Source organism: Arvicola amphibius, chromosome 2 (assembly GCF_903992535.2).
Source record: "Arvicola amphibius chromosome 2, mArvAmp1.2, whole genome shotgun sequence".
Taxonomy (NCBI): domain Eukaryota; kingdom Metazoa; phylum Chordata; class Mammalia; order Rodentia; family Cricetidae; genus Arvicola; species Arvicola amphibius.
This window is the reverse complement of record NC_052048.2, coordinates 28,131,785-28,154,974: the sequence shown is the minus strand read 5'-3', so window position 1 is coordinate 28,154,974 and position 23,190 is coordinate 28,131,785. Positions and strand designations below refer to the sequence as shown.

The following is a 23,190-nucleotide window of genomic DNA, read 5'->3' as shown; positions in this document are numbered from 1 at the left end:
TTGTCACTGTCACCATGGATACCCACCCTCTCTTAGCCTCAGTTGCCACTTCAATAAATTAACAGTAGACACTGCCTACCTCATACAGAGAACATAAAGCAGGACCCATTTCTGTGGGGACACTGCACAGCATATTAATACTATTGTCTACACTATGTCAATAAGCATACTCTGTGAAGGTCACGTGCACTCTACCAGCTTCCTGTGAAAGCAGACAATGCATGAATAAGCACAACTGTTCCAATAAAGTCTGAAAGACACTTAATTTTTATATAATCTTCATGTCACAAATTTGACTTTTCTGCCAATTAAACATAAACCAGAAGTTGCAGAAGTACAACTCCCCTCCCCCAGGGCCACTAAGTATAATCTGATGGCCTCCTACAACACACACCAATGCTTCTCAAAGCCAGCCCATAACCAAATTCCCACCAAGCCCTCAGGAAATTGCCACTGCAACTTTAATTACATTTATTTAGTGTGTATATGAGAGAAAGTGAGAAAGGGTGAGAGGAAGGCAGAAAGGGAGGGAGGGAGAGGGAGAGAGAGAGAGAGAGAGAGAGAGAGAGCTCCAGTCAGCTCGTTCATGCCATACCATCCATTTGGGAGTCGGGGGAAATCTTGTAGAAATCAATTCTTTTCAGCACAGAGGCCACAGAAATGGACTTGAGTTATCAAGCTTTGTAGCAAGAGATTCTACCTACTAGCCACCTATCTCCCTATATTAAAAGCTACTTTCTTGCAAAGACCCATCCTTTATTCAATTCTAACTCTTTTGATGTTATTATCTTTTCTTTCATAAAGTAACAATAAATGCAGTTTTTATTTGACAAACACAGGCCAGCCTTACCACTATTCCCTATTTCTTCCTTCATAAAGTAATAGTAACAGTAAATGCAGTTTCTATCTAACAAACTCAGGCCAGGCCAGTCTTATCATTATTCCCTATTTCTTCCTACTTTTAAGATTTTTATTGGTAGGCCGGGTGGTGGTGGCGCACGCCTTTAATCCCAGCACTCGGGAGGCAGAGGCAGGCGGATCTCTGTGAGTTCGAGGCCAGCCTGGTCTACAAGAGCTAGTCCCAGGACAGGCTCTAGAAACTACAGGGAAACCCTGTCTCGAAAAAAAAAATATATTTTTATTGGTGTGCATAATTAAATCTGGAACCAGAGAAAAGGCTTTTTAGATGAGGTTGCTTACCAACAAACTTGGTGATTTGAGTTGAGCCCTGTAACCCTCATGGTAGGAGGAGAGAACCAATTCCCCCAAGCTATGCTGATGCCTACATGCACACTGTGCACACCAGGCACACTGTGCACACCACGGCAACATATGTACACACCAAAAAGATAAACAAGTGTATATTTTTAAAGATGCTACATCAAGTCTGGGAACTGTTGATCTGATATTCTCTGCCTAATTAAAACAAGCAAAGAAAGGCTGGAGAGATAGCTTAGCAATTAAAAGCAATTAAGAGGACCAGAATTAAATATCTAAATCAACTGGCTCACAACCTCCTGTAACTCCAGCTCCTGGAGGACCTGACTCCTGTGGCCTCTGGGGGCTCCAGGACTAACGTGCACATAACTACACACTCCACCCCCCCACACACACACACAGAGTAAATTTTTGAAAAAAGAAAAAGTACTGACATGTGACAATGACCTCTGCTGACAGAGACCAGATACTTAACCTACTCAAGTTACATTTCAAAAATCTCAACAGATTCCTATGCTCTCAACCCCTTCTCTCAATATGAACCCTCTAAAGTGAGGGATCCTATCATAATCCTAATTCTATTCTTGGAATTACTTCTTCAATTAAAACATGGATGACTTTTAATGCAGTCTCTACACTTAATGTACTTTAAAACTTCTTAATAAACCTGCTTACATAAGACAAAGTCTGTGCAAGGCTTACTATCCCACCTATAACCTTCTCTGACTTCCCACCCCCTGGTCCTCCCCACCAGGATTATGTCACTGAAGAATGAACTGCAACCCAACAGAGGTTCACAGACTCTCTCTGATGTCTCTCTGATAAATATTTTAATTTTTTAAATTTATTTTTACAAATTTTTGTGTATAGGTGTTTTGATTACATGGGGGGAGGGGCAGGCAGAGAAGTGAATCCCTGGAGCTCATTGGCCTGAGAGGCTACTTAAAGAGGTGGACTCTAGATCCAATGAAAGACCCTACTGCAACAAAACAAGGTGAAGGGACAGAGAGATGGCCCAGCAGGCATGGGCATATGCCACCAAGCCTGAAGCTCATCCCAGAGCCCGCACGACAGAAGGAGAACAAGTTGTCCTCTGGGTACCACACATGCACTATCATGTGCCAGCCCTGCCTCCAAAAAATTAAATAAATAACTTAAAAATAAAGTAGAAAGCAATTGAGAAAGATGCCCAATGTCAATCTTTTGTCGCCACATAAAAGCATACACATGTGCAAGTCTACATGAACACATCTATACACCACACCCACAAACACAGACCAAAACAAAAAGGGTCTACAGTGTATCTGCAAGTGCTCTAGAGTAGTTATCAGCAGCATCTAAAATGCTTATCAACCCAGACACACATTTGGCAACAGTACCATTACAAAAACATTTTCATGGATAGAACTACTGCAAGATACATAAAACTCAAGGTGTGTCTGTCACAAGGAAAGTCAGTTTTAATATAAACAAAACAAATAATTAGAATAATGTGAACATGGTTTACTTTTCAATGGTATGCATTTATAAACGGTTTCAGCAAAACCTTTTGTTAAAAGTTTAAAAAGAAAAGGAGTGGAAAAATCTAACAGTTTAAAACGGCAGAGTGAGCACTGGATGCTGACGATACTAAAGAACTCTCCATGGCCTTTAGGAGGTTAAGCTTTCTTCACACAAGGACACATAGTTGAAATTATTTGCAGTGTTTAGTCCCTAAATAACCAGCCAGAAACTCCTTACTACAGGAGGGAGAGATGGTAGAACAGAACACAACACACACTTTGGGCAGGGAAAAAAAATTCCAGCAGTATTACATTCCTTTTGGGAAAGCACTTTATAATTCACAGATGAGTCATTATGGAAATAAAAATGTTAAATAATGAACATCACTGTAACTGAAAACCCTGCAAACTAATTACCCTACTCAAAGTTCCTGGTAATTCCTTCAGGAATATTAAGGCTGACCTGCTATCCACATTAGTTATCTACAATGTTTATTAAGCATTGTGACCCACTTTCTAAAAGGCCTCATAGGCCCCATGCTACTGACGACCTTCTTCTAACAGATTATAAGGTACATTCGTAGTTGAAAAATACATAAAATTTATATTCACGTGATATTTAACTCTTTGATCAACTAAACATTTATTGGACTGCATATTTATGTCAGACAGCTTTTTATGTCCAAGCTTTTTTGTGTTGTTTTCTGAGACAGGGTCTCACTATGTAGACCAGACTGGCCTCCAACTCAGAAACCCACCTGCCTCTGCCTCCCAAGTGCTGAAATTAAAGGTACACAACTCCACACCCAGCGTCTTGTCCACAATTTTACACATATTATTTCCTTTACTCTCACTTAAACACTGCAACAATTAAAAATTTATTGCCCTCATTTAAAAACTGATAAAGTCCAGGGAGATGGTTCAGCAGAAAAAGGTACCTACCGATAGAGCAAGTGAGCAATTTGAGCTTGGAATCCATGTAAATTTAAGCCAGAGGGTGGCAGGCATCTATAATCCTAGCACTCTATGTGAGATGGGAGGCAGAGAGGAAAGTCAGTGGGAAGCCCACGTATGAAGCAAGCTTGCATATGCACACACAGTACAGCAGTGACACAGACAGTAAAAGACCCTAACTCAAAGCAAGGCAGAAGGAAAGAAAATGGCTCACAAAATGTTGTCCTCTGACCTCTACACATATGTAACAGCATGTACATGTCTGTGCTCTCCAGCTCACACGAACACACACAAAATAAGTAAATAAATAAATTCTTAAAACAGAACTGGTGAAACTTACAAGAAGACCGCACTTTACCTGTAAGGGCTGAGTTTTATCCCAACAACCTTGAAAAGAATTTTAATAGCCATGTATTTATCATTCTCAGCAACTTGATTTTAAGAATGAATCTTAAATTTGGGCAATGCAATCGAAATGAATGAGATCTCAGAGAATTCCTCTAAGATAACTAACAGAAACGCAGTTCAGAGCTTAACTCAGCAATGACTCAGAACTCTAAGCCTGATGCCACAGAGAAGATGACATTGTGTTCGCCAAGCATAAATGGGTACTGGTCAAAATTCTCAAGAAGAGTGTCTCAATGTACCTTGTGTGCCAGTATTCAGAGTCCTTGAAATTGAGCTCTTTCACTTGTAGAATTTTAGAACACTTTCTGATAGTTACTTTGCTAAAACAGGCCTCCACTGTCCAGAAATGAATATCCCCCTCTATCTCTACATCCTTTGCGGTGCTTATATATATAAACACACAGAGAGAGCACATCTTGCACACATACATACAAAGTAATAAATAATCTTAATTTAAAATTTTAAATACACACAAAACATTAAAAAGATGAGCTCCAAGGACTTTATCACTAGTTTGGGGATAAGTAAAACCTTAGATCCTTCCAAGAACAAGGCAAACCAAAGCATTTAGCATAACAAAGCATGGAAAGCTAATTGGCCAATGATGGCTTAGGATTAAAACTGCAACTCTAAGAAACTACCATGAGACTTGTACAGAGTTAAACTGCTTCTTGTTGTCTGGTGTTTCAGCAGTGCGGGTCCCAAACCAAGGTGACGCTTTACCATTGAGTGCAGTCCCAGAACCTAAAACTGGATTATGATACGATGATGGTTGTATGACTCAGTAAATTTGAATTATATGTTCAGTCTCAACATATTTTATGCTATACAAGGTATATTTCAAAAAAATTATTACTTGTTGAATTTTGAATTTTCTTAAAAATCCTCAGTTATAAATTGGGCAGTGGTGGTGCATGCCTTTAATCCCAGAAGACGTAGGCAGATCTCTGACAGTTTGAGGCCAGCCTGGTCTACAGAGAGAGTTCCTGGAGAGCCAAACTACACACAGAAACCCTATCTCAAAAAAAAATCAATTATCTAAAGACACTGCCTTTTCTGATAACTCATTTGCATGAGGTCTATTTTTTTCATATAGCTTAAGACAAATTACAAGACACTAAATAAATGAACATGAGCTATCACAGCTCTTTCTGCCATGCCAGACATGGCAGAAGTTTGAACATTTTAAAATTGTTAAAGTTATATTTTTAAAATGTTACTTATACTAACATTTTTAAAAGTATAATTATTGTCATTATTTTTATAAAAAATGTTTAATTCTCCTACTTAGTGTAACAAATATATTTATATGGTTTTTGCAAATATATAATAAACATAAATATATAATATAAAATATATTAAAATATATATATAACAAAAACAATATATACAAAATATATCTTGCTTGTTTTGTTTTGTGAGACAGGGTTTCTCTGTTTAACATCTCTGGCTGTCCTGGAACACACTCTGTAGACCAGGCTGGCCTCAAACTCAGAGAGATCCACCTGCCTCTGCCTCTCAAGTGCTGGGACTAAAGACATGCACAAAACTACACCCATCTTAAAGAGAAATTTTCAATGAACATTACTGCCAGTAACAAGGATAAGTGAAAGTATTTAATGTGTATTAAGGATTAATTTCCCAATTTCAGACAGAAAACAATGAGTATTTTTAGAGATGCACATGGCAGCATAAAGTCATTTCATGAAAGCATTTCTAATTTTGTCTGTAAAGGAAGAACAGAACATTTCCAATACAAAACTGTTTCTTCACTGAAGGCACATTTTCTGCAATATTTCTCTTTTTCAGAAATATCCTCCTAGTTCATCACATAAACTCCACTGTACTTGTTGGCTAGAATGAAAGACTAGGAGAGAGGGCCACAGACACACGGACTTAACTTTTTATAGTGCACAGTAACTTTCAGAAAGTTCAGAGACTGTCAGAGATTATCTGCCTTCAAAGAAAAATAACATAATTTATTGAACCAAAACACAAAAAAATAGATCTGGGTGAAAAAAATCCATGTAAGGCTCTACCATCTAATGTTTCTCCCTCCTCCAGCTGCTCAGGTGCAGAGCAGACAGCAGCCTCTACTTCTCCATCCTCCAGCTGCTCAGGTACAGAGCAGACAGCAGCCTCTACTTCTCCCTCCCTCCTCCAGCTGCTCAGGTGCAGGAGCAGACAGCAGCCTCTACTTCTCCCTCCCTCCTCCAGCTGTTCAGGTGCAGGAGCAGACAGCAGCCTCTTATTTTTGCACTTCCAGTAAATTCCCTGACATCAACATCATATTACAGTATTCACATCAAAGTACCTGAGGTCACACCCATTGGTCACAGTATTTCCAAAAGCTTACGAAAAACCTATATTCAAATATTTAACTAAATTCACCGTTTCTTATTCTAATCCGCTCCACTCTCTAAGTCCTCTCTTTGTTGTTAATAATGCTACAAAACATTTCCCTCTTGCTGACAGTCTTTGTCCAAAAATATCTCACAAATGTTCACCCTCTCCATAGACCTTCCCTGTCATCTTTCCTCCTGTCACCTCTGCTGGCAGCAACTATGCCTTCTCTCAAACAGCCATTTATGTCATTCATTACATTGTCCAAGAACTCCCTAGGCCAATTACTACCACATTCTTCAAACTCTTCTTCTCAAGAATCAGATTAAGAAACAAAGAAATAATAACTTTCAAAATTATATCTCAATAAAGCTGGGGGGAGGGCAAGATGACTCAGCATGTAAAAGTGCCTACCACAAAACCTGTTGACCTAGGCTCAGTTCCTAGAATCTCAATGGTAGAAATAAGAGAACCAACTCTTTCAAGTGTCCTCTGCCCTGTGCACACATGTTGTGGCATGTGTGTGCAATGTACACACAAATAGACATTCACACACAAAGAAAACAGTAAAATGAATTTTTAATGTTAAAAAAAAACTTTTAAGAGGAAGCAAGAAGGAAAGCAAAGGGGTAAGCAGGCGTGGGGTGAGGCAAACTTCTATTTATCCCCACGTATCCTTTTACTTCACTCAGGCATGCTTAAGAGCAGAATGACTCAGCAAACGTGACAGCTGTCAAAGGGCTCTAGCCACTTCCAATGATGGGGAAGCATTGCCATGAACTGAAGCCTCCATCAAATAGATAAAGCTTTTTAAGAAAATATATCCCGGGGATTTCCCACAGATGAGAGTAAAACAGGACAGAAAGAGATGCCTTCTACAAAAGGGAAATGTCTGACCCGGCAGAACAGTACAAGACGGGCTAGAAGAGGTGAAGAATTGCACAGTCTTCAAACACAAGAGAGAGCTCTTCTGCACTTGACACCACTCCAAGGCAGGGACAACCCGATCCCAACATTTTCAGATCTAGGAATTGAAGTGAAATGCTTTAATGATCCCAAAGTTCACTGCCAAAATTCACGATATGTCAACTTCAAGCCATGTAGATACTAGTGGCTTCTTGTGTCTTTCTGAGCCATGGTGGAGGCAACCACATTTATACATATTACACCAAAATTGAAATTCAAACACTGACTGGCTTGTTCAAAGGAGACAAGTGTCAGAGACTGATCGGGGAAAACATGATGATGTGCCCAGTGGTTCCGGATGTGGTGGATCATCAGAAAGACAGGCCAATGGTGCTGCCTCGGTGTGCATGCTGCCTGCTGGGGCAGACTTCTTCACAGCAGCTCTCTGTTGCAGAAGGGTATTCTCTCACCTAGGAACTGCGAATGGCTTGTGGTACCTTCAGGATTTGTGTGAGATGCTGGCAAGGCACAGCAGCTCCCTTGAGTTCAAGGTGCTACTCGTACTAGTGAACAGACAGACGGTCCTCTCAGAGCTGCATGGACTTCTGCAAAACCCAGGTGCAACTGGCTTTGCCTCAATGCTAAGAAGCTGCATTTCTGCCCCTAATCTAGCAGGTAAAGCCATTTGTCTTATCTACATGTATTTCACACACATTTCCCTTTTATACAGCTCTCAGTCCACTGAAGCCTTTGGTCTAACAATGTAAAATGTTTTAAGGCTTAAAATGCCATAGAAAAATGATGTTTTGTATTTGTTAATATTTAAACATATTGGGCAAGGTGGAAGGACTTAAAAAAATGAACAGAAATCCTCAGGAAACTATCATGCATAAGTGTCTACTAGCATTTATTTCATTTTTAATAAACTGCAAGATTACCCAAAATACCAGCTAATTTGTACAAATTTATTTTACATTGGTTTTAAAGATTTTTGAAACTCAAGAATAATATTTAATAAATATCTAAAACTAACATTTTATTAACATTTCCTAATTCATATGCTAATGTAATTTGTAACAGGCATATTTTACTTGGCCATGTATCTTTGTTTTAAACTTGTTTAACTATAATTAAGGTATTTTGTGTATGAATTTAATTCCAATTTTGGAAAAAAATAAATGAACCATAAAGAATTTTGTTTTCAGTTTTCAAGATGTGTAGCTCCTGCTATCCTGGAACTCTCTATAGACCAGGTTGGCCTCAGACTCACAGAGATCTATTTGCTTCTGCCTCCCGAGAGCTACGATTAAAAGCATGCATCACCACCGCCCAGCTAAGACTTTTTTAAAAAAAGAAAATATATTCCTCCAAGGACTCCAAATCTAAAACCCAAATATTTGCACTAATTTTCCTACTGTTAGAGCTAATTTCTCTTCATTAGTTCTTCAGCCACTGCTTGTGTAAACCACTGTTTGTAGAGACCTCCAACACACCTATGAACACAAACAGCACTCTTAGGAGGATGTCGGGTGCCAGGCACAGAGTGACTTTGAAAAGTAAAATGAAACTGTGACTCCCCTGTCAGCATTACTAAACTAGCACCGCAAGATGATTCGAAAGTACGAACACTGGTCAACCTGGGAACTAGAGAGATGTTCAGTGGTCAAAAGCACTCACTTCTTGCTCCTGCAAAGGGCCAAGATGCCGTTCCCTGCACCCATGAAGATGGCTTAAAACCATCTTTAAATCCAGTTCCTGGGAATCCATTGACCTCTTCTGACCTCTACAGGTACCAGGCACACTTGTGAGGTGGTGTGTGTGTGTGTGTGTGTGTGTGTGTGTGTGTTTTAAAAAAATCTTTAAAAAAAAAAAAAGAATGGTAACTTGAGTTTAGCTCCTGGAATTTACATGATAGAAGGAGATTACTATAGCTGGGTGGGGAAAGGTTCAGAGATAAAGTGCTTGCCCCCCAAATGGCTGGCCACCTTGATCTTGAGTACTATAAAAAATAAAGATTACTCTGACTAAAGACTAAATGCATTTCCTGATTCTTCTTGCCAAAAGAGAATAAAAAGTCTTCCAAATCATAGTTAAGCTGCTGTTTTGAAAATTTATCATAAATTAGCAAATCCTTAAAAACAATTCTGTTGTGTTGTGTGAAACCACTCGTGGGCTGTAAGTCAACAGTACAGCAGTTGTTCAGCACAAACAAAACCCTGGCACTCAATGCCCAGTAGGAAAATCAAAAACCAGTATAGTGAGGCCCAGTCTCAGAAAACCAAAGAACAAAAATTAAATTTTAAAAAGAATCTCACACTAGATTATATCATGGAATTCAAAAGGAGAAAGAACAGACTAAGGAACTCCAAGTCTCTGGAAAATAATATCCTTACAAGTAAACCATAACAGATATTTATGCAACTTTGAGTCACTGAATTATTTTTCCCAATTATCCCACCACATTCCAGGTAAGTAAATATAAGAAGAAATGTCTCATGTTCACTTACATATTTCTATGCATGCAAAGACTAATAAAATTAAAACCAAAATCAAAACCTAGGCTAGGGGTATAGCTTAGTGGTAAAGCATTTGTTTATCATATAGAAGACCTTGGGTTCAAACCTGAGCACCTCGATAGAAGAAAAGAAGCATCAAATTTTAAAAATAATAAATACTCTGTACAAAAAGAAAACATTAGAGCTATCTAGATGGTTCCGCAGGCAAAAGAATTCATCTCCAGATCCTGAGTGTGCTCCTCAAAACCCACCAAGAAAAATGAAAATCAGCTCCCAAAAGCTGTCCTCTGACTTCCACATATTTACCATGGCACACGCGTATCTGCACACACGCCCAAAATCTAAGCAAAAAACAAAACAAAACAAAAATTAAAGGCACTTTCACTTGATATCCTAAAATATTAAACAGAATATTCTGTTCAAACAAAATTTCAGTGAAAGAGCATTAAAATAATTATTTTGTGTATGTGTGTGCATGAATGTGTAGGCATGTGAGCATGCAAGCATGCAAGCACATCACATATCCATGTGTTCGTACCGAAGCTAAGGCTTGATGTCAGATGTCTTCCAGAATCACTCTCCAACCTCATTTTTTGAGACTACATCTCTCTTTAGACCTGGAGTTTATAGATGTCACCAGACTAGCTGAGCGGCAAGCTGTCTCCTGTGCTGGAATTACAAGTGCACCTCACCATGCCCAGCTGTTACATGGGATATAGGGATCAAACTGAGTTCTTAACTCTTACCTTATACCAACTGAGTCACCTCCTCTACTATCAAATAAACATTTTTAAAATGAGCATCCAACTAAATTCAACACATAGAACTCTTACAAAGCATAATCAAGAAAGTAAGAAACTGCAAAGATAGCTCAGAGGTTAAAAACACTGTCTGCTCTGCCCTTCCAGAGGTCCTTACTTCAATTCCCAGCAGCCACATGGTCTAATAGGATCTGATGCCTCGTCTGGTGTGCAGGCTTACATGCAGGCACAGAACTCACATACATAAACAAACAACCCTTTAAAAAAAAGTACAGTAGCTGATTGAAATAAAATATCTGTAACTTATCCAAAAGCTTCTCACTAGCTCTGCAACTGCACAAATCTCACAAAGAGGTCTCATTCTTCTCCATCAAGCTCACACTAAAGTCTTCCTTAGTCATAATTTTTTAGAAGAAATGGACTTCTCTGTCAAAACATATATGGATATACACACATACGCAAACATGTGTGCGTGCACACACTCATACACACACACTCACACACACACACATACACACATTCCTAGCTCTCCAATCATCAGCTATCTGAAAGTAAAGTAACAGAAGGAGTCCAAGATATAAAAACATCTGAGAATTTTTATTTTAGAAACAAGCTTCTACGAGAATGCCATAATAATGAAGCAGGCACACCAAGCAATCTTAAGCAAATATGTTTTTATACTAATAGGATTCTGGACCCAGCTCAATCAGATCAAACATTTAAAATGGACCAAAATCCCCAGGCTCAAGCTGCAATAGAGAAATGTATTTAATTGCTATAAAGTCTAATAAACTAGTCTTCTTCACAAATGAAAGATGTCTGACCTCTGGGAGCTACGAAGAGGATAATGAATGCACTATATAATTAGGGGCCTACCACTAGCTGACTATAATCTATTAATTAACATTCTCAGCCTCTGTATCTCACTGTACTGTCTTTAAAATTGCACCCTTTGTTTTTTGAACTGAAGTTAACCAATTTTAGAACTCTGTGGTAATTACAGTGGTGCGGGAAGAATGTCTCTGCCAGCACTGGTGTGCACTGGTGTGCACTGGTGTGCACTGGTGTTTAATTAGAGCACAGGGTGGACCCAGATAAAGCAGTGCTCACCCTCTTCAGCACATAAAGGTTTTCTTGGCATGAAAAGCCTGTGGACTGTTTCTTTTCCAGAAAAATGGAAGTACCCATAACTGTCTTCTTGAAAGTTTAAATATTTTGCCTTTTAATGTAGTGTGATAATTGGAGAAAGGATACTGCACTGGATTTCTCTCCCAACCCCCATACTTTCTAAAGCATAGACATAAGAAAATACTTTATCTATTTCAAAATTTAAAAAATGCTAGTAGTGTTTTTCCTCAATAAAATAGACATTTCCAAGTCACTAGACAATAAAACTATCTTACTGGTCATTATATTTTCAGCAAGGCATATCGATGAGTAGGTAATTCAATAGTATCTTTGTTTAATACCAAATTTGCTTTAAATTTCTGTACAGACAGGGAGAGAGACTGAGAGACAAAGAGGCTACTCTTGAAAAGATCACCTTAGACTAGTGGTCAGGCAAGCTAACACAAGGCTACGTAAGCATTTAGGGTGGAGACAGAAGAGCTCCATGCCATCCTAAGCTACATATATAGGGGAAGAATGCTAAATTGACTTTGTTTAAAAGCATATTGAACCTTTTATTTATTTACTTTGGTGAACCAATAAATTTTTTTACGAAAGTTACTTACAAGAATATGTGTGAGGGATTACTTACAGGGGTAAAGATGACTCAAATGTAATTGTGTCAGCAAAAAGCCCACTCCAATACAGGTAATAACTCATGAAACTGTAACCCTGGAACACTCAAAACAATCTAAGGCAGCAAGACAGGTCCAAGAATCTCCTTCCACATGCAAGGAAACTACTCTTCCACAGAACTACATCTCCAGCCCTGTGTTTGTTGGGTTTTAATTTTGAGACAAGCTCTCAATATATAATCCCAAGTTAGCCCTGAATTCACTATGTAGCCAAGGCAGTACTCAAAAATTTTTAAGAATTTTTGTTTGCTTTTTTAGAACTCTCTGTGTACCCCAAGCTGGTCTTGAACTCTCAAAGATCCACCTGCCTCTGCATTATGAGTGCTGAGATTGAAGGCCTGTGCCACCACCGACCGGTTTAAGATTTTTTGTTTGTTTTAATTTATGTGTGTAAGTATTTTGCTTGAACATACCTGTGGACCATGTACAGGACCAAAATCTGGAAAAAAACTAAGAAAGTAGAAACAGAATTCTAAAGTAAAAAGAATAAAAAATAAAGAAACAAAGATGGGGAAATCTAAGACAGGATGGAAAAGAATCCCTTGTTTCATTTATATAAATGGATTCAACCCATAAAGATAAATGTACAAACGAAACTAACCTGATTTTCTTCCTGCACAACTCGGTACTGTTCCTTCCAAATGGTGATTTTGGAAGCTTCATCTTTTCTCAAGGCTCGCTCTTTCTTCAGCTCTGGGCTCCAGAAGGTTTTGATGCTATTCATCGAAGAACTTAGTTTGCTTTCCTTTACTTCCACATCCTTCCTCAAAAGATCGTTTTCTCTTAGTACTTCCTTTAGCTGTGTCTGCAGATCCATGATGGTGTTATCTCTTGCCTGACGAAGAGAGTGAGGTACAGTGGATGCCATACTAACAGGAGGGAGGTGATGTTCTCCAAATGCTATGGTATCACTAGCAACCCCACTGCTTGCTATATTGGGGCTACTGCCCATAGCAGTCATCCTAACACCGTAAGGCAGGCGTCCCCCAGAACGACCAAGTGTCATGGTGCTTTTAGGTGTTTCTGAACCCACATTTTCATGGTCACTTAGGTACATGGGGCCAGATGTAGCATAGGCAGCATTTAAGGACTGTATATTCTCCATTGAAAGGGTTTTCCCACTGCCACCTCCAACACTGTTTCCAGAATTCCCTCCTGTACTATTTGTTCGCCGATGACCTAAGCGAGGGGACCGTGGAAGCCGAGGTGATCGCCCAGGACTCTGGCTGCTTGGTTCCACTTTCCCTACTGATCGAGCACTTCCATACATGGTTGCAGGATGAACTTAGGTGCCAGAAATGGTGTAAAGCAAAAATAACTACGTAATTCCGTGAGGTTTCTCTATGGCTATAGAGTCAGCTTAAGGCTATCAAAAATAGCAGGTCACCAGCTGTCCAATCTTGAAGAAATATCCTATGCCATATCTGTAATGAAAAGATCACACATTAAATCCCCAATAATAAATATTTCCCTTGTCAGAAATGTTCTATTACCTTTACTTGGGGAAGACTCCTTTCATTAGTATTCTCAGAGTTTTAAAAAAAAAAATCACATTACCCATAATGCAATGTTTTTCTAACTGAAAACATGAGAGTATCAACTGATAATTACAAAGTAACACACATCTGAACAATAAAACTCAGACTATTACTCTCATAAGATCAATGTATAAATATCAATACTTGGATACATTATCAGAACTAATAAAAGAACTCAATATATTAGTCATATATGAGATCAATATATAAACATTAATATAATACTTTTCATCATTGGTTGATTTGATCTAAATGCAGAACCCTCAGATCCAGTTCAACTGTGTTCACAACCCCATCCATCCTATACAACCCCCTCATCCTGCAGAACATCAAAAAGGAACTCTAGATCTAGAAAACATCATAATGAGTGAGGTAACCCAGACCCAGAAAGACAATTATCATGTGCACTCACTCATAAGTGGCTTTTAGACATAAAGCAAAGAAAAACCAGCCACAATTCACAATCCCAGAGAACATAGACAACAAAGAGGACCCTAAGAGAAACATACATGGATCTAAACTACATGGAAAGTAGAAAAGGACAAGATCTCCTGAGTAAATTGGAAGCATGGCAACCATGGGAGAGGAAAAGAGGGAAGCGAAGAAAAATATATAGCTTAATAAAAACAATAAAAAAAATTTTAAATATTTTTTTAAAAGGAATGTTACACACCAAAACCAATCACTTACCACTTCACAGTTTCCCAAGCCCTGGCAATCAATCATTACTTCACACCTTCTCTCTGCCTACTCTGGACTTTTCATAAACATGGAATCAAATGTGACGTTTTAGGTGAAAGATTAACAGCAGAGGGTGTCAAACTCTTTGCTATCTAAGCCACTTCACAACACTCCAAATACCACTTTTCATATATATTACCTGGTCTCCATGAGTTCTCAAAATAGAACAACAAAACTGAACTCAAGCTTGGGTACTACCATGCCACCACAATGCTTCTAAGTCATAAAAAATATAAACGTCCAACACATAACCCAACCACAGATACACTTACTCTCTTACTCAGAATCCTGGAGTGTATCCAAAGTTAATATACACATAGCAACTGTATGGACCCTTGAATTCTCACTCCTCCTACAAAAGCTAGAAGCGAACCATGGAACTACAAGTAGCAATCTCTTCCTCGTTCCTCCAATAGCTCTCTACAACCAAAAACATCTTCCCAGAGAAAACACCAAATACTCCTAAGACAAATGGAACTAGAAAATGTTTTAACAGCAACATGTTAGAGTAACCTACCTTAAATTAATTATAATTGAATAGGCTCATGTAAATGTGCTATGAGACATTTACGAGAAGATGCAAAAAACTGTAATAGACTACCATTAACTAGTTAAAGCACTGGCATTAAAATTCTGGTCTAACCTCAGAGTCACTAGACTAACCTGCTGTGCTAGGTTATACTCCTCAGTGATTATCATTTATTATCTGAAAATGAGTTAAGCATTTTAAACATTGTATTTAAAATTTTTGGAAGAGTCTGTTTTCTCAAAAAGCTATAAAATTGCTATGGTCAAGAAATATTCATTTTAAGTTCTATGTAAAAAGATTTAAAGATCATAGTGAAGTACAATTTGGCAGAACTAAAATTTGAAATGAACTACCATTTTAAAAAAAATTTCAACTTCAACTTTTTATATAGCAGTGGAGATAGAGCCAGGGCTTGCACATGATAAGCATGAACTCTACCACAGAACTACGGCTCCAGTTCATAAGTTTTGCTTTTTTGCTTGTGTTCTGAGACTGAATCTCATGTATTCTAATCTGTCTAACTTGTCATGTTAGTTGAGGATGACCTTAAAGTCCTGATGTTCCTCCTTCCACTTTCCAAGAGCTGGGATTACAAGCACGTACCATCATGGCCAACATCTACAAGTTTCACTTTTTAAAGTAGTCTTCATGTTTAATAGGCCCCAAGGTAAATCTGCAGAGATGCTCATTACTGTATCATTTGTACCAGCAAGAATGTAAATTTCCAACAAGAAGCTGTTTTAAATAAATCATGTTATTTCTAAACCCTAAATATGCTTATCTTTACCTGACATGCAAAGACATTTACAATATACTATAAAATAGAAAGATAAGTTGTGGAAGAATGCATACAATAAAATCACTAGTATACAAAGTGATGAACATGCATGTGTCCACATATACACATTATAATTCCAACCCTTGGGTCACAAGTGGCCAAAGCTAGCTAAGAATTTTTCTGTGATTTTTTTTTGTATGCATGCAATGTTTGCATGTGCATGGATGCATGATGTATGTGCACACACTTGTAGAGGCCATATGTTGATATGTTATCTTCTTTGATTACTCTCTTCCTTACATACTGAGGCAGGATCTCTCACCTGAACCCAGAGCTCACTGAATTGGCTAGTCTAGTTAAGCATCACCTGAACCCAGAGCTCACTGAATTGGCTAGTCTAGTTAAGCAGTCTATTCCAGGGACCGTCTGACTCTTGTCTCCAGAGTTCTGGGATTAGAGGCAGGTGAGCAATTACCTGGATGCTGAGAATCCAAACTCTGGTACTCATATTTGCATAGCAAGCACTCTTACCTGCTAAGCCATTTTGCTAGTTCCTTCTGAAATTTTTGTGATTTGATGGTGTAATTCTCAAGGGTAAACTTTGGAGATGACAGTGTGTAGCAAAATCAAAAGTATAACAAAAATCTGGGCTAGTGAAGACACCTCATTGAGTAAAGGTGATTTCCACCAAATCCAACAATTTGAGTTCAATCTCAGAGATATGGTAGAAAGAAAGAAATAACCCCAAGTTGTTTCCAATGGCTACACATAAAATAATAAAAAAATTAAAAAAAAAACTGTTTTGTTAGAAAAAAATCATCTGGTAGGCTGAGGCAGATGCTGAGAGTTGAAGGTCAGTACCAGGTATAAGACAGTGTCTTGTCTAACAAAATAAGAAAGCATTATTTTCATGGGTTTTTTTTTGTTTTGTTTTGTTTTGGCTTGGTTTTTTGTTTGATTTTTCAAGACAGAGTTTCTCTATGTAACAGTCCTAGCTGTCCTGGAACTCACCGAGATCAGACTGCCTCTGCCTCCCGAGTGCTGGGATTAAAAGTCTGCACCACCGCCACCGCCACCGCCACCTCCACCGCCTCCACCACCTCCACCACCTCCACCACCACCACCACCACCATCACCACCACCACCACCATCAATCTGCTATTGTTTTTAAAAAGTCTCACTGTAAACTAAAACATTAAATAAGGACCATTCAGCACTAATTTTCATGGTAATCAATGACCAATGACAGAAGTCTGAACAGTGATTGCTAATATTTCTATGAACAGTAGACTTTAAAAACAGAAAAGAAACTTACACATTAAAGAAAACTTACATCTTTGTTCCACTTTCTGCATGCAACTTAGTAAAACTAGGTTTGTTCAAGCCATGTGCCTGATTATACAAGCTTACTCTGACTCTTCAGTATCTACTGGAGACCGGGAACTACATACAGCACACTGGCTAAAGCACCACCACAAGGGTATAGCAACCTGAAAGAGGGTCTCTGGTAGGAACAAAATATGGAATTAAAGGTGCAATCATAATACTTGCCACTGTTATCATTTCTCCCTTTTATAGAAGGGTTAGTAACTCAGTAACAAATTGGGTGGATTACAGGTTTTAATAATTCTTATCAGTTAATCAAGTTAATTGTAAGTTCTATCAACAGTCTCACCATGACAAATACATTGTCAAACAGATACTTAGGAGTAAACAGTGGTTAAGCAGGCCCTGGACTTCTATCAACATCTGCCACTCGGCTCAGGGGGGGTAAGCTCTAGGTGTGGAGCCTCCCTTAACTCTAAGCCTCACTCACATCATCATCTTTTAGAATGCTAAGATGTTCAATTGTAACTTTAATTATCTTGCATTTTATACCAAATTTCATGCTAAGTAAAATAAATCATGAGCATGGTGTAGTGTGATAAGGGCATGACATCCCAGCTACTTGGGAGACTGAGTCGGGGAATAACTTGAACCCAAGTTAGACAAGAGCAGCTTGGGCAACTTAATAGTAAAACCCTGTTTATTTAAAAAAAAAAATGAAATTTAAAACCAGATGTACCTATTCACAACTTCTTATCCATAAATCCAAATTTCAAAATCTCACAAAATACATAACATTTGAAACTAATCTTGTGGCCTAACTAGGCCTGTGCCAAAATGGAAATAGCAGTATCTTTGTTGAACTACAAAGCCGCAGTCCCTGAAACCTGCCTTACAGTTACACAGGGGCTGGAGGTGGCTCGGGACCTATGAGCTCATACTGCTCCTTCAAAGACCACAGCACCCACACCTGCAACTCAAAACTACCTGTAACTACAAGTCCAGGGAAAGCCAATTTCTCTCTCCTGCCTCTCGTTATTGGCCGTTCAGCCCTTTCTTAGACCATTAGGTGTTTTAGACAAGCACAGTAACACAGCTTCTCAGAGTTAAACAAATGCAACATAAACAAGAGTAACTCACCTTAAAATAATATTCCCCAACAATGAGTGGCACAAAGACCAAAGAACCAGCACTTTGGCTGCCATAAGTGATAAACTGAGAAAATCTAAAAAGGCTCATCTTATCGGGTCTAGGCTTGACATCAACAACGATAAAAACGAACAGTTCTCTCTGAGTGGGAAAATGGCAAGAACATCTCTCATCACCTTTCTATGAAACCAAATGCTAGAAACCCTAGCCAGAGAAGGAAATAAGGGGTACCAGAATTGCAAAAACAAAACAGTAACAATTTAAACATTATGCAATGTGGAAATAAAAGAGAATTATGATTAAGTTATTAGGCTGAGGCTGGCAAAACTTAAAAAAATACAGCCAATACTGAAAATTCAATTTTGTCTCTATAGAGCAATAGGAAACAGAAAATAAATTTTATTTCAAAATTCTCTTTACAACCAGACTCACACTTGTACTCCCAGCTGCAGAGAGGCTACAGCATGATGACTGCCATGAAATCAAGATCATCACAAAATGGAATCATCTCTAACTACAAAGCATGACCCCATCTGCAAGAATTAAATAATTAAGCCATACATGGTGCACACTCTAATTTTAGCATTCAGGAGACAGGAGTAGATATCTGAGTTCTAATCTAGTCAGGACTACACAGTAAAACCGGGATGGGGGAGATACATTTATTATTTATTAATGAATAAATAAAATTATTTAAGCAAAAGCCAGGCACAGTAGTATATGCCTGTAGTCCCAGCTACTTGGGGACAGGAGGCTGAGATGGCAGGATAACTGGGAGTTAAGGCCAGCCTGAACAACATTGTGAGACCATGTCTCTTAAAAAATAATAATACAAAAAATTTATTTATAATAGCATAAATATAACAAAAGATGAGTAAGAATACTGCAAAAGAAAAGAACTACAAAACATTACTGACCCCGATGTAGTGGCTCCCCCTGCAGTCCCAGTTTTCTGGCAGCTGAGGTAGGAAGACTGCTGTAAATCTGAGGCCAGCCTAGGCTTACAGCAAGACAATGAATGTCTCAAAAAGCAAACAAGCAACAAAAGCAAGTAAAGCATTTAGGGATGACCTTTGCTTGCCAGCAAGTCTGAAAACCTGAGCTCAATCCCCGGAACTCACAAGGCAGAAGGAGATAACTAAGTTGTCTTCTGACCTCCTTAAGCTCTCCAAGGCCATCTGTCTCTGTCTTTCATACTCGCCAACAAATAAATGTAATTTTAATTAACTAAGAAATGAAAAGTAACAATGGAGTCACATTTGACAATTCAAGACTCCACATCATGAAGAAACGATTTTACCCAACTTATAAGTCCAACTAAATTGTAATTTAGGACCTCACCTTCCTTTTATCTTTTGAAGTAGTTCATGTGTGCTTGTGTGTATATAAGTGCAGGCACAATCATGCCTTGACCCATGTTTCACAAATCAGAGAAAAACCTCAGGTGTCTGCTCACCTCCCACCTTGTCTAAGACCCACCCAGTGCTGCCAGCACCACCACTCCTCTTTTTTTTTATTTATTATGTATACAGTGTTCTGTCTGCATGTATGCCTGCCTGCCTGCCTGCCTGCCTGCCAGAAGAGGGCACCAGATCTCATAGATGGTTGTGAGCCACCATGTGGTTGCTGGGAATTGAACTCAGGACCTCTGGATGAGCAGCCAGTGCTCTTAACCTTTGAGCCATCTCTCCAGCCCCCTCTTTTTTTTAAAGGAGGTATGGGTTCATATAGCCCAGGCTAGCCTTGAACTCACTATATGGCTGAGAATAACCTGGAACTCTGATCTTCCAGCCTCTACCCTGAGTTCTGCAGCCTTACACCATCGTGCCCAATTAAGAAGTGCTGAGCATCTAACACACAGGGCCTCAAGCATGCTAGGCAAGCACTAGACTATATCCACAGCCCTGGATGTTTATTTCACTATGGTATTGATTGAGCCTAGAGCATCAAGCATATCACATGAGCACTGAAACACTCAGCTGTCTATCCCCAGGACCCTCAACACAGTTCTGTTTTGTTTTGTTTTGTTTTGTTTTGTATGAGACAGGGCTTCTCTGTGTAGCCCTGGCTGTCCTGGAACTCACTCTATAGACCAGGCTGGCCTTGAACTCATAGAGATCCATCTGCCTCTACTTCTCGTGCTTAGATTAAAGGAGTGCACCCCCACCTCATACAGTTCTTAATCTGGCAAACTGATTCCAACTTTGAAATAAAAAGTCAACAGGCCCATAGTCAAAGAAGAAATTTAATCGCTTTATTAAGTTAAAATTCAAGTGCCATTTTGTAGTATATGTTGATAAATTTTAGTAAGTTTGTACAGTTATACAACCATCACAATGTTTAAAACACTTCAACTAACACAAAAAAGCTTCTTATGCCAGGGATGTTGGTACCCACCTATAAACCCAGCACTCAGGACGCTCAGGCAAGAAGATATAGGGTTTGAGGCCAGCTTGGGTTACACACTGAGTTCCAGGTCAGCCTGGGCTCCAAGGTCCTATGTTCATTCTCAGTTAATCCTCAGTCTTATTCCTTGACTCAGCCACAACTCATTTAATTGACCTTCCTATAAACTTCTCATAAATAAAATTATAAGCCAGTTATTTCTTCATTTAATATAACATTTTGAGACTATTTATAATGTTTATTCATTTTTATTGCTCATCAGCTCACCTGTTCCCAAATTTTGCTGTTGTAATTAATATTGCTGTGAATATTCACATACAAATCTGTGGACATGTTTTCATTTACTCTTTTGTAGACACTACTTACCAAAGTTAAGGGCATATAGTAAATATGTTTGACTTGTTTTCATAATATCTGCTATGTACAAGAATCCCAGCTCCCCCACTTCTTCACCTGCACCACCCCATTCTTTTGATTTTAGCTCTTCTGAGGGTGTGGGTGGTTACCTCACTATGGTGTCCCTACTAATGACCAATGGTGGTGAGTAGCTTTTCCAGGTGCTTATTACCATGGCAGGGTAGGAGCTATTCAAATCTTTTGTTCATATCTGTTGACTTGTCCTATTAGAAAGAATTCCTTATATATTCTAAATGAAAGGGGGTTAAAGAGATGGCTCAGCAATACAGAGTGCTAACTGCTCTAAGAGAGGGCTAGAGTACAGACTACCACTCACATCAGCTCACAAACACCTGGAACTCCAGCGCCAAAGGACCCGATGCTCCCCTCTGATCTCCGTGTACTAGCACATACACACATAGAAACAAAATACAATCTTTTAAAATAAGAATAATGTTCCAAATAAAAGACACAAATCCTTCATCAACTATATGGTTTGCAAGCATTTTTCTCCCACCTGACATTTGCTTGTTATTTTGTTAGTGACAGCTTTTAAGAGTAAAACTTTTAACTTTTTGGTTTTTATTTTTATAGAAGGAACAGGGTCTCTCTATATAGCTTTGGCTGTCCTGGAACTCACTACGTAGACCAGACTGGCCTCAAATCACATCTGCTGCCTCTGTCCTCTTTCCCATATCCCCAAGTGCTGAGACTAAAGGTTTGTTTGCAAACCTGACAAACAACAACAAAAAAAACCACCTCTGATAAACATCCAATTGTCTTATTATATGAGTTATGCTCTTAATCGAATATCTAGGAAACCCTTGCTGGGCATAGATGCATCTGTAGTTCTACTAAGAAAGGAAAGATTACTTGGGATTTGTAGTTTAGCATCAGCCTGGAAAATATACTAAGGACCCAAAAATCCATCTCAAGTAAAAAAATCCTGGAAGGAAAAAGGAAGCAGCCAGGGGTAGAGAAGCAGCAGAGGGAGCAGAACAATTGAGCATGAAATACAACGACACACATCTACGAGTATAGTAACACCCAATACTTTGTCTACTGACCTAAAATACTAACTGAAAACATTCTTTCCTCACTCAGCAATTCAGAATTTCTCCTATGATGTAAAATTTGGGGTTCTTTTCTTTATCTTGTATATGCTGATATCCAATTGTTCTAGTACTTTCCCCCACTGAACACCTCAGTACCTCTGTCAAAAATTAATCAGCTGGGTCTGGTGGCACACACCTTTGATCCCAGTGGCTCTGGAAGAGAGGCAGAGGCAAGTCATCTACACAGAGAGTTCCAGGATAGTTAGAGCTACATAGAGAGACCCTATCTCAAAAACAAAACAACAACAACAAATTAACCAGAATATAACCAGCATACAAGAGACATTTGTGCACTCGTATTTATAGTTATGGTATTTATAGTAGCAAAGATATGGAATGTTCATCATATAGATGTTTATATTACTCATTATAGAGTAGGATAAACTCATGTCATTTGCAGGAAATGTGTAGAACTATGTCCTAGTTTAGTGCTCTGCTGCTATGATAAACACTGACCAAAAGCAACTTGGGAAGGGAAGGGTTGATTTGGCTTCCACATCACAGTCCATCTCTGAGAGAAACTAGAGCAGGTATTCAAGTAGAATCCTGGAGGCAAGAACTCAAGAGCATGGAGGAACACTGCTTACTGTTACTCCTCATGACTTGCTCAGTCTGATTTCTCATGCCACCCAGGACCACCTGCCCAGGGTGGCTGCACCCATAGCGGGCTGTGCTCTCCCACATCAATTATTAATCAAGAAAATGCTCCACAGGCCACCAATCTGATGGGCATTTTCTCAACTGAGGTTCCCTCTTCCCAGATAACCCTAGTTTGCATCAAGTTTTCAAAACGTACCCAGCA

General features: G+C 38.9%; 1 protein-coding gene and 1 pseudogene across 7 annotated transcripts in view; one reads left to right on the top strand and one right to left on the bottom strand.

The window, feature by feature from the left end:
• Erc1 (ELKS/RAB6-interacting/CAST family member 1) overlaps positions 1 to 23,190 on the bottom strand; it is a 327,887-nt gene that overhangs the window by 292,371 nt on the left and 12,326 nt on the right. For 6 of the 7 annotated variants that reach the window (XM_038318227.2, XM_042054451.1, XM_038318230.1 and 3 more), the window contains exon 2: positions 13,012 to 13,834. In XM_038318227.2, coding sequence (XP_038174155.1) covers positions 13,012 to 13,680 — 669 coding nt within the window. In that variant the 5' untranslated portion in view covers positions 13,681 to 13,834. The remainder of the gene's footprint in view (positions 1 to 13,011; positions 13,835 to 23,190) is intronic. The other variant, XM_038318234.1, reaches the window with a different exon arrangement.
• On the top strand, positions 2,229 to 11,684 carry LOC119806409 (annotated as a pseudogene).